Source organism: Emydura macquarii, unplaced genomic scaffold (genome assembly GCF_026122565.2).
Source record: "Emydura macquarii macquarii isolate MOO-44397 ecotype Brisbane River unplaced genomic scaffold, CSIRO-AGI_Emac_v2 contig_1882, whole genome shotgun sequence".
Lineage (NCBI taxonomy): Eukaryota > Metazoa > Chordata > Testudines > Chelidae > Emydura > Emydura macquarii.
Window position 1 is genome coordinate 177,302 of NW_027132019.1, and position 12,288 is coordinate 189,589.

The 12,288-nt window shown below is 47.0% G+C and overlaps 1 protein-coding gene across 1 annotated transcript; it reads left to right on the forward strand.

Moving 5' to 3' along the window:
* Positions 1-2,188: 2,188 nt before the first annotated feature.
* On the forward strand, positions 2,189-11,461 carry LOC137159758 (olfactory receptor 52P1-like). Its single transcript, XM_067558237.1, has 2 exons — positions 2,189-2,203; positions 10,577-11,461. The coding sequence occupies exons 1-2, from the start codon at positions 2,189-2,191 to the stop codon at positions 11,459-11,461; spliced, it is 900 nt and encodes a 299-aa protein (XP_067414338.1).
* The last annotated feature ends 827 nt before the right edge of the window (positions 11,462-12,288 follow it).

Below are 12,288 nucleotides of genomic sequence, written 5' to 3' on the forward strand. Positions count from 1 at the left end.
GTGAGGATTTTTTTTCAAAGTCTTGGGGGAGCATCAACTTTCCTCATTTACACCAAAAAATTTGTCTAACTAGTGCGTCTCAGGAGGAAACTTTCTCTGGGAGCAGGTTATCTCAGAGGTCACTATTGCAGGACTTCTTCTACCTTCAATGGAATCATCTGGTACTGGCCACTGCTTACTGGGCTAGATGAACTACAGGTCTGATCCAGTCTGGCAATGCCTATCTTCCTATCAGTGGTGTAAATCCAAGACTGTTTTTTGCTGAATGGTCTCTCATTCAATATAATCTGGTGTCCTGTTATTTCTCCTTTTAGGAAATAACATTCAAAACTCCTTGGTCTTCCCCAGTTCATTATGTCAGCTGTCAATGACACTTATTCCAACCAATGTTCCTTCTTCCGGCAATATTTGGACAGGAAGACGTCCATGTCTGGTTTTCTATCCCCATCTGCTTAATATAGGTTACTTCAATATTAGAAAATACACTTTTACAGTTCATGATCCCATGTACATTTTCCCTTCCATGCTGGCCATCACAGACCTTGGCATATCGATATCCACAATGGCAACAACACTGGGCATATTCTGGTTTAACTGGAGGGAGATCAGCCATGATGCCTGTTTTGCTCAGCTCTCCTTCATCCACTTGCTCATGTTCACTGAATGCTGAGAAGAGCCAAGATGGGACTGGTGTCTCTGCTAAGAGGGGTGGTCCTCATATTCCCACTCACCATTCTCCTGAAACAGATCCGATATTATCAAGCCAACATCCTCTCCCATGCCTGCATCTGGAGGTCATGAGGATGGCTTGTTCTGATATCTGAGTCAACATCATCTATGGCTTCTTTATAACAGTCTCTTCACTAGGGTTGGACTTCCTGCTCATCCTCCTATCTTATGTGATAATCCTCAAAACAGTGCTGAAGATCGTGTCCCATGCAGCGCGCCTCCAGGCTCTGAACTCCTGCGTCTCCCACATCTGCGTTGTCTTCCTCTTCTACATACCAGTGATTGGCTTGTCCGTGATACACAGATTTGTGAACAGCTCTTCTCCCTTGCTTCAAATTGTCCTGGGCAACGTCTATTTGCAGATATCACCCCTGACGAACCCAACCGTGTACAGCGTGAAAACCAAATCCATTTGTGCGAGGATAATTAGGGTGTTCATCAAGTGAAAAGTCCTTTCATCACCCCAGCTCCATCTCTGGTGACATGGGAGGTGAGCTAATGATCTCCCTCACCAGCTGCTAAGGGAGGACAGCGCACTTGGGAATGGAACAAAGGCAGGCAGCAGCATTTACACAGTGACTGTGTTTGTGTAGAGCCAGTGGATGGGTGGGATGTTACCGCATAAAGAGCTGTATCAGTGTCAGCTCACACTTTAGAATTCCTATCAGTACTGTCAGTTCAGAGAAGGATGTTTTGGATATTTGGATGTTTTGTCACTGTCACTGTCTTGTCTCTAGTTAAACACCCCAGGGCCATGAGAAAAGCTGCAGAGCTGTTTTGCAGTCATAGTCCTGGTCCTTCCTGAGCACTCTGGCTGCTGCATGATCCATGAGAGCAGCACCAGCTGTGAGAGGGGTGATTGCAGGGTCAAGACCACCCACCCTTCTCCTGCGCCCTCACCTATGTGCTTGAACACTGGATTAAAGCAGGAGCCCCAAGAGAAGACATTCAGGCAGCCCCCAGCCCAGTCCATGGCTTTGCACACAACACATCTGTGGAGCCCCCCACGCACAGAGCACAGCTGTGTGTGTGAGTGAAAGCCGCACACACAGGAGTCATGCCAAGAGACTCAGGCCCAGGGATCCCTCATGCAGGGATTAATAATCAAACCTAGCTGTTATCTGGCACTTGTCATCAAGAGATTGGCAAATTAAACAATAATACATGGGCACAGGACCACATGGGATTCACCCAAGAGTCCTGAAGTTTTACTCATACGTAACATTGTAGAACTGCTGACTGTGGTATGTAAATTATCATCTAAATCAGCTTTTGTACCTTTTTGATGACTTGGGGATAAATAATGTGATGGCAATTTATTAAAAATTCTCCAGAGATGATCCTGATAATTACATACCACGAAGCCCAACTTCGGTACCAGGCAGATTGTTTGAAACTGTAGTAAAGAACAGAATTATCGGACACACAGATGAACACGATATCTAGGGGAAGAGTCAACATGGTTTATGTAAAGGTAAATCATGCCTGACTAATCGAGAAGAATTGGTAGGGGAAGTAGAAGTGGATGGTATCCTGGGCAGCAGTGATCCTGAGATGGTCGAGTTCAGGATCCTGACTAAAGGAAGAAAGGAGAACAGCAGGATACAGACTCTGGAGTTCAGAAAAGCAGACTTTGACTCCCTCAGGGAGCTGATGGGCAGGATCCCCTGGGAGGCTCATATGAGGGGGAAAGGAGTCCAAGAGAGCTGGCTGTATTTTACAGAAATCATACTGAGGGCGCTGGAACTAACAATGCCGATGTGCAGAGAATAGCAAATATGGCAGGTAACCATCTTGACTTAACAAAGAAGTCCATTTGAATGTGGATGGACAATGGGCACCTAACTCGCCTCTGAACATCTCCCTCCACCCTCCCTACCCCAATGACAGTTGTGCAGCTGTGCAGTTACTGTAGCTCGGCTAAAGAGACAAAGGCCATCAGTCCACAATTTACAGGCTTCAGGGCACGTGCTGATCTCTGAAGGGGGCTCAGGAAGCTGCACTTCCCCATGGCAGGATATTGCACCATGAGGGGTTTATGACTGAGCTGGGGCAATCTGTATTGCCAGAGAGGCTATGTCAGAGAGTCTATCGGATGGGAGGGACTGTTATTAAAGAAACAAAGACCACCAGTTCACAGGCTTTAGGGAACGTGCTAATCTCTGATGTGGGCTCAGGAAGCTGCACTTCTCCACAGCAGGATATTGCACCCTTTGTGGAAATCCTACGTTTGAAACTAGGATGCACAAGAACCTATCCACGTGCACATCATGGTTTCAGTGATTCATCACAGGGCTCATTAGCTGGGAGTAGCAGCAGATGCTGAGGTTCTATGACAATGAGCAGCAGCACAGAAATGCTGATAGAGAAATGAACACGTCTAACCCTCGACTCTTCTTTTCTCTCGGGTTTTATCAGTGCAGGACAACGCTAGCAAGTCTGCAAGTCTCAATTTGCCCTGACAATCTGAGCCTCTCTTATCGGTGAATCATTTCTTCACTCCCAGGAGAGGTTCTTACACTAAAATTCTCCAGGGTCTATTCTGGGCTCTTCCCACTGCTCACACAGCACAGGGAATTCTCACAGACTCCTGGTCGACCTACAGGGACTGCAAAGGGGCTTCATAAAGGTCCCTGTCCAGCACTACGAGTGTCAGTCGTGAGATTCATACACGGATTTTCAGATCGCAGTAAGGAGCTTTACTCTCTCTGTTCCATGGGATTTGGGTGAGTTGCCTGTTTTTCCAATAAACTTAGTGCTGAGGGCTTGGGAACAGTTCAAATGAAAAACGATCTGGGCAGGAATTCTCCAGCATGGAGACTTGAACTATTTAGTTACAGTTTTAAATCCCTTCATGTTTCTGACAACACTAAGGATTTATTGTAAGTCGTTTAGACAAATATGTGTTTTTAAGATCATTTGCTTGTCTCTCACTGTGTCCTTCTAACTGACTTAGTATCTTGCTTTTTTTTGGTCTGTGGTTTTTTTCTCTTGTTCTCTCAAGTTTTCCAGTTCAGCAACTTACTGCCAGGTTAAGACATGTAGCCAGAGCCTCTGCAGTCAGTATCTGTGATACCCGAGTTTTCAGAACATGAATGGGTCACACAGTGCTTTACAGACTGGCCAGATACTGATCTCACATTCTGCCTTCAGCGGCTCACTCCAGATTGACACTGGCATCACTGATTTAAGCAAAATCAGGGCCCCTGTGTTTTCAAATCCCCATCTATCATGCCCGGTCTCAGAGCGCCACATAAATTGGGGATCTTCCTTCAGACTCTTTCAGCACCCTAATAGAATAGCTCTCGCTGCTGCAGGACCTGAAGCCAGGATCTTCACAGCAGGGAGAGTAAAAATCCACACTGTGGGCACAGGGACAAAGGATGTCAGCACTGGGCCACATTCCTGAGGGGCTGGGAGTTGGGCCCAGGCTTTGGACATGAATTGTCCTCCGTGGGACCCCTAACTTGGGCTGAAAAGGCCATGTACTACACAAGCAAGAATCATGTGCAAACCACAGCACTTCTTTAGCCTTGAGGTTGGGGAGTAGGGAGCAAATCAGAGCAACTTTCTAGCTGTGTCCAGAACAGGAGAAACCTGCCCAATAGGGACCATGGTAACGGGCAGGCTATGTTCCCCCCTCTCCCTTCCCTGGACCATTCCTCCCCTAACCACCTAGACAAAGAATGTGGTCAGAGGCTGTTCTCTCTTCTTTCCCGGGCAGCATGCCTGTTAGTGAAGGCTTGGGATCTCTCCCCCTAGTTCTTCTCTTGTAGCTAGTTATTAAGGGACTTCATGGTCATTCCTGCTGTTAAGATAAATGTGTCTGCTGCGCAAGTTTTGTGGGAAATAACAAACAGGGGCGGGTATAATTATACGCCTCCCCTAGCCATTAAAATTCATTTTATAATCTTTTATACCACCAAACAGGGATTTTATGGGGCATTGTAGAAGTGTGTGTGTTTACATATTATTGTAAATAAAAAGTTGTGAAGTTGTGAACTCGGAGCTCACTGTGTTGGATGAGGGTGACAAAGGGGAACGAGTGAATTAGATGCTGCAACCAAATAAACGCTCCTTATCACTCCACCCAGCTCAATTTCTCTCTTTTCAAACAACCGTGCAACACACACTGCGGGTGAAATCTTGGTCCCATTCAGATCCATGGCAAAACTCCCGTCAGGGCCAAGATTTTACCCTAAACCCATATTTAGGGACTTAAATAAAAGGCCTGATTTTCACTGGCCATGAGCCTCCAGTGACTCCAACTGTGTCGTTTTGAGGAAGAGTTACTTGCGCTGGCTCCTTCATGTCCTCTTTTTATATTTGTAAAAGAAAAGACTAGCAGGATATTATTCAGGGGCACAAGGCACTATGCCACGTTTATTGTGCATGTAAGAATATCAAAAAGCCATCACATTCACACACACATTCATAAAGTTCTGCAAACTGCTGTGATATAATGACCAGTCCTTTTATGCGTTGCTCTAGCCGGCCTAGTGGCCAACTAGGCAGGGCAATTGGAGGGAGCCAAGCCTCTGTCAGTTGCGAATCCAATGCTCCAGGTGACAATTGCAGAATAAGACACAAAGTTTCCATGTTTTTACCCATCTTTGATACTTGCTGGCTCTCATGTCAGTCTATGGGCCTTGATGCGTCATGCTGCCTCTGGGTTCAGTATAGTTGTTAATTACCAGCTAATTGCAAGCATGACAAGATTCTTATTTCTTGACTTTCTTTGTTCCAAGGGTGGATCCTTCAGTACGTCAGGGTCATTCATTTGCATTTTAGGGTTGTTGATAGGTATGCTTCGGCCTTCAGGGGCAGGATGGCAGTTGGTGTCTTTACTCCCCTTTCTGTTGTCAGAGCAGTTTAGGTTGGTGTCTTTTTATGCCCTGAACATATATTCCTCACTCACACTAAGAAAATTCATCAAGATATTTTCAGGTTCAATAGTATATGTTTCAGGAAAGAGCTCACTTCAATAAACTAACAGAATGGAGTCCACCTATGCCCCACTAAACAGCGCTGTACCATTATCATAACAGGAAAGGAAAAAATTCTCTCTCTCTCTATCTCACTTCTACAATAGAACAAGGAATCTACATCTGATTTGTTTGCACAGCTCCTGGGTCACACTCTGTCCTCTCCCTTCGGGTCATAGAATCATAGAATATTAGAGTTGGAAGGGACCTCAGGAGGTATCTAGTCCAACCCCCTGCTCAAAGCAGGACTAACCTCAGCTATATCATCCCAGCCAGGGCTTTGTCAAGCCTCAGCTTAAAAACCTCTAAGGATGGAGATTCCAACACCTCCCTAGGTAACCTATTCCAGTGCTTCACCACCTGCCTAGTAAAAAACTTTTTCCTAATGTCCAACCTAGACCTCCCGCCCTGCAACTTGAGACCGTTGCTCCTTGTTCTGTCATCTGCCACCACTGAGAACAGCCTGGCCCCATCCTCCCTGGACCCTCTTTCACGTAGTTAAAGGCCGCTATCAAATCCCCCCTCATTCTTCTCTTTTGCAGACTAAACAAGCCCAGTTTGCTCAGCCTCTCCTCATAAGTCCTGTGCTCCAGACCCCTAATCATTTTGGTTGCCCTCCGCTGGACTCTCTCCAACTTGTCCACATCCTTTTTATAGTGGGGGGCCCAAAACTGGACACAATATTCTAAATGCGGCCTCACCAATGCCGAATAGAGGGGAATAATCACTTCCCGTGACCTGCTGGCAATGCCCCTCCTAATGGAGCCCAATATGCTATTAGCCTTCTTGACAACCAGGGCACACTGCTGACTCATATCCAGCTTTTTATCCACTGTTACCCCCAGGTCATTTTCTGCAGAGCTGCTACCCAGCTCATCAGTCCCCAGTCTATAACTGTGCATAGGATTCTTCCTCCCTAAGGGGAGGACTCTGCACTTATCTTTGTTGAACCTCATTAGATTTCTTTTGGCCCAGTCCTCCAGTTTGTTTAGGTCACTCTGTATCCTATCCCTACCTTCCAGGGTATCTACCACTCCCCCTAGCTTAGTATCATCCGCAAATTTGCCCAGGGTGCAATCTACCCCATCCTTCAGATCATTAATAAAGATGTTGAACAAAACCGAACCCAAGACCGACGCCTGGGGAACTCCGCTTGTGACCGGTTGCCAGCTAGACATGGAGCCATTGATCACTACTCGTTGAGCCCTATGCTCTAGACAGTTCTCAATCCATTTTATAGTCCATTCATCCAACCCATACTTCTTTAACTTGCTGATAAGAATACTGTGAGAGACAGTATCTGAAGCTTTGCTAAAGTCAAGGTATAGCACATCCACTGCCTTCCCTACATCCACAGAGCCAGTCACTTCATCATAGAAAGCAATCAGGTTGGTCAGGCATGACTTTGCCTTGGTAAATCCGTGTTGACTGTTCCTGATCACCTTCCTCTCTTCCAAGTGCCTTAAAATGGATTCCTTAAGGACCTGCTCCATGATTTTTCCAGGGATTGAAGTGAGGCTGACCGGTCTGTAGTTCCCCGGATCCTCTTTCCTCCCTTCTTTGAAGATGGGCACTATATTTGCTTTTTTCCAGTCCCCTGTTGACATGAGCTTTCAAAGATAATAGCCAATGGCTCTGAAATCACCTCAGCCAACTCCCTCAGCAACCTTGGGTGCATTGCATCCGGCCCCATGGACTTGTGAATGTCCAATCCTTCTAAATAGTCTTGAACCCGTTCCTTCAGCACTGTGGGATGTTTGCCTCCTTCCCATTCTGTGCAACCCAGTACAGCCGTCTGGGAGCTGATCTTGTCTGTGAAGACAGAGGCAAAAAAGGCATTGAGTACCTCAGCTTTCTCCACATCCTCTGTCTCTAGATCGCCTCCCTCATTCTCTAAGGGGCCCACACTTTCCCTAATCTTCCTCTTGTTGGCAACATGCCTGTAGAAACCCTTCTTGTTCCCCTTCACGTCCCTTGCTAGCTGCAACTCCAATTGTGCTTTGGCCTTCCTGATTTCCCTCTCTCCTTCCCTGCACATACTGAGCAGCTGCTGGGGTTCTCTTCACCCCCAGACAGGCTGTGCAGGCTGCTCCTCCTCCATCCTCCCTTTCCCCACAGCAGCCAGACCCAGAGTTTAACCCAGGCTGTGTAGATATTTGTACGAGCTGTCACTGTGTGGTGTGTCTGGCACCTGGTGTTGGTCCTGGGTGAGTGGGATCACTATGTGGCAGGGCTGGGGGTTGTGGCTGTGAGCAGGGGGGTGTACACAGACAGGCAGAGCTTATTGAGAAACATCAAACTGGGGGTTGTGGCTTTACGGAGGGGGGTGTTCATGGACAGGAAGGGAGCGCTGGGGGATTTGCAGGCAGGCAGTGGGAGATACATGGATAGGCAGGAAATTCAATTTTTCTTTCTGATTGATGGTGCCGGGCCAGTGCTGGGAGCTTTCATGGCCCCGAGTGTGTCTGGGCAGCTCTCAGGGCCTCTTTCTCCTGGCAAGCCAGAGAATTGCAGCCTGGATGTCACAACCTTTCCTCATTTTTTTTCCATTTTTTTTATGGTTGTTCAGTGTTAATTACACAACTTCAGGGGTTTCCTCATTGATCTTTGCTCTGCACCTGGTTCCGTCTCCCATCGGATCTGACCCCGTCAATAATCTCCTTCCCACTCCCAGGCTGCCCTGATTCAAACACTACACTGGGCTCCAGTGTCTTCTCCAGTCTTCCCAGTCACCCGTGTTCCCCACAGCCTCCGAGCTGCCCTAAGCTCCCCACAGCTCTTCCTGTGCAGAGGTAAGGTACCCCCGTTCCCTCTGTCCCTTGTCTAGGGGGGATCAGTGACAGTTTCTCTCCAGTGAGAATGTCACACCCCGAGTAGCAGATGCCAAGACAACTATGTTGTGCTGCTGCCCTTGTTGCTCGCACACACACACCGCGTGGGGCTTCGGGGTCTGCTACATAGCAAGAATGAGCTAGCTGAGAAGTGTGCACAGTATATAATGAGAGCTGGGAATTCTGGGTCATGTCAATGCCTAGCTAAATACAGCTGCCACGTGCAGGAGCCTCTGGCTGCTGGCTGACACAGTGAGCCACTGGGACACAGAAGCTATATCCGGGACTCTCTGGGATCATTTGTTAGCCAATAATGGGGACAGTTGTACATACATTCCTCAGGTTGGAGATTTTATGGTGTCACGTCAGTATTTTTCTCATCCGAAATGTTCATCCATGCCATATCTCACAGGATGCCTAAAGCGTGTGAAAAACCAACCAAAATATCGATTTCCAGGCTCCAAAGACTGAGACATTTTCCCCCCTGGGGCTAAATTGTCAGAAGTTAAAAAATCTTTTTTTCAAAATGCCTTCAGTAAACTCAGGCAACAACTTGCAGGCAAAATGCCTCCAGCTGACTCCTGTATGCGCTGCAGGGACGTGTTCACAATTTCCCAGGCTAGAAAGGACCACTGTGATCATCTAGTCTGACCTCCGGTATAGCACAGACCAGAAACCTGCCCAAGGGAATTCCTAGAGCAGAGGTTATAGAGAAACATCCAACCATGGTTTAGAAATTCTCAGTGATGGAGACTCTGCCATGACCCTTGGTAAATTACTCCAATGGTTAATTACTGTCTCCATTTAAAAAGTGCACACCTTATTTATAGTCAGAATTTGTCTAACTTCAACTTCCAGCCATTGGATGGTGTTAGACCTTTCTAGACTAGCCTGAAAAGCCCATTATTCATCATTTGTTTTCTGTGTTGGTACATGTAGACAGTCATCAAGTCACCCCTTAACCATCTCTGTTAAATTAACTGGATTGAGCCATTGAGTCAATCACTGTAAGGCAGGATTTACAATCTTTAAACATTCTTCTGGCTCTTCTCTGACCCCTCTTCAGTGAATCAACATCCATCATTAATTGTGGACACCAGATCTGGACACATTATTCCAGCAGCAGTTGCACAGTGCCAAAGAAAGAGGTAAAATAACTTCTCTACCTCAATGTGAGATTCCCCTGTTTATCGTCCAGGATCACATTAGCTCTTTTGGCCACAGGCTCACATTGGGAACTCATGTTTAGCTAATTATTCCTTCACACTCCCAAAATCTTGTTCAGAGTCACTGTTTCCTTCGGTACAGTCCCCCATCGTGTAAGTATCATCTTCCTTCTTTGTTCATAGACATAGACATCTACAGAGCATATTAGAAAAAATATTGTTTGCTTCAACTCAGTTTACCAACCAGTCCAGATTGCTCTGAATCAATGACCCGTCCTCTTTATTATTTACGATCTCCCGTTTTTTTGTGGGATCTGCAAACTATATCAGTATTCACGCATGAGAAGGGTTAGCAACTGGGTTGCTTCCCTCTGTCTCTGCTTACTCTTGTCCTTTAACAGGGCAGAATAAAGATTTTTTCTCCAATGGTTGCACTTATTGACTTTGAACATCATCTCTTTTCACTACGCTTGGTTAGCTCCCTCTGAGGACAGCTCTTGACTGGACTATGGCCTAAATAGTTTGGTGCCATCTGCATCTCATAGAATCATAGAAAATTAGGGTTGGAATGCACCTCAGGAGGTATCTAGTCCAACTCCCAGCTCAAAGCAGGACCAACCTCAATTATATCATCCCAGACAGGGCTTTGTCAAGTCGGGCCTTAAAAATCTCTAAGGGTAAAGATTCCACCACTTCCCTAGGTAACACATTCCAGTGCTTTACCACCCTCCTAGGGAAAACGTTTTTCCTAATATCCAACCTAGACCTCCCCCACTGGAACTTGAGACCAATGCTTCTAGTTCTGTCATCTGCCACCACTGAGAACAGCCTAGTTCCATCCTCCCTGGAACCCGCTTTCGGGTAGTTGAAGGCTGTTTTCAAATCCCCCCTCGTTCTTTCCATCCCTTTCTCTGTGTTCTACATTATAAGCCTATTGGGGAATTTCATGGTTCTGTTTGTTATTGGCAAAGAACAGACCCTGCACAAGCCCATGTACCTGCTGCTCTGCATGCTGGCGCTCACAGACATCGGCCAGTCTAGCTGCATCGCACCGAAGGCACTGAGCATATTTTGGTTCCATTCCAAAGTCATCACTGTGGATGGCTGCCTCACCCAGATTTTCTTCCTTTATGTGCTTAGTGTTACTCAATCAGCCGTCCTCGTCATAATGGCCTTCGATCGCTACGTCGCCATATGTAACCCTCTGAGATATACCACCATTCTTACCAACACACGAACCGCTAAGCTAGGGCTAGTGGGTTTGTTTATAGCTGTGCTCTTGGTTCTGCCCATGACCTTGCTACTGTGGAGGCTGCCATTCTGCGCCAACCGCATTATCCCACACACGTTCTGCGAGCACATCGCTGTGGTGAAGATCTCATGTGGGGACACCACGGTCAACCGGATGTACAGTCTGGTGATATCATTAGGGGTCATCGGGTCAGACCTGATACTCATTGGCCTGTCCTACGGGCTGATCATCAGGGCCGTCCTCAGGATCTCCTCCAGAAAAGCCAACCGAAAAGCCCTCAACACCTGCACACCCCACATCTGTGTGATGCTGATTTCTTGTACTCCCTTCCTCTTCACTACCCTGACACACAGGTTCGGTCAGGGCATCCCTGCTCACGTTCACATTCTCTTGGCCAACCTCTATCTGCTTGTGCCCTGCATGCTCAACCCTATCATTTATGGGGTCAAAACCAAAGAGCTTCGTGACAAAGTGGGAAAATACACCTGCAGAATGTGATTGCCGGGGCCACTGACTTTAAACCTGCATGACAGGATGGGGAAAGGTTGTGTCCTCGTTAATCAAGGGTGCTTTGCCCCTATTTGGCTGAGCTCAGCCTTGTGAAATTTCACAGTCTGAGAAGTCCCTCAAAACTAATGTCTTATCACACCATCACCAAGCAGTGTCCTCTCCGACCATCACCTGATCTCTTTCAGTGTCGTCACATGTCATTCCCCACACTCACATACACTGTCAGTCAGCCTTTCCATGACTTCCCGACCACCAGCACTGATGGTGTCTAATATGCTCTCAGACCTATTTGCCATCAGCATGGTTGCTGATTCTCACCATTCCTCACGCTCCTCCATCTTTGACTCTTTTGCCCCTCTCTGCCATCACAAGGTCGCCAACTCTGCCACCCACTAGGCCCCAAAAACCCTTTCTGTCCTGAGTCTCCCCAAATCGGTCATCAGAAAGGATGTGGACAAATTGGAGAGAGTCTAGTGGAAGGCAATAAAAATGATGAGGGGGCTGGAGCACATCACTTATGAGGAGAGGCTGTGGAAACTGGGCTTGTTTAGTCTGTAGAAGAGAAGAATGCGGGGGGGGGGAGGATTTGATAGCATCTTTTAACTGCCTTAAAGGAGGTTCCAGGGAGAATGTAGCTAGGCTGTTCTCAATGGTATCATATGTCAGAACCAGGGGCAATGGTCTCAAGGAGCACTGGGGTAGCTCTGTGTGACTGAGTGTCTCTGAGCCTATGCAGAAGCAGATTATAGCCCTGTACTACCTCACAGAGGTGGCAGTAAGATGGATGTGTTTAAGGTGCTCAGATAATCTGAGGA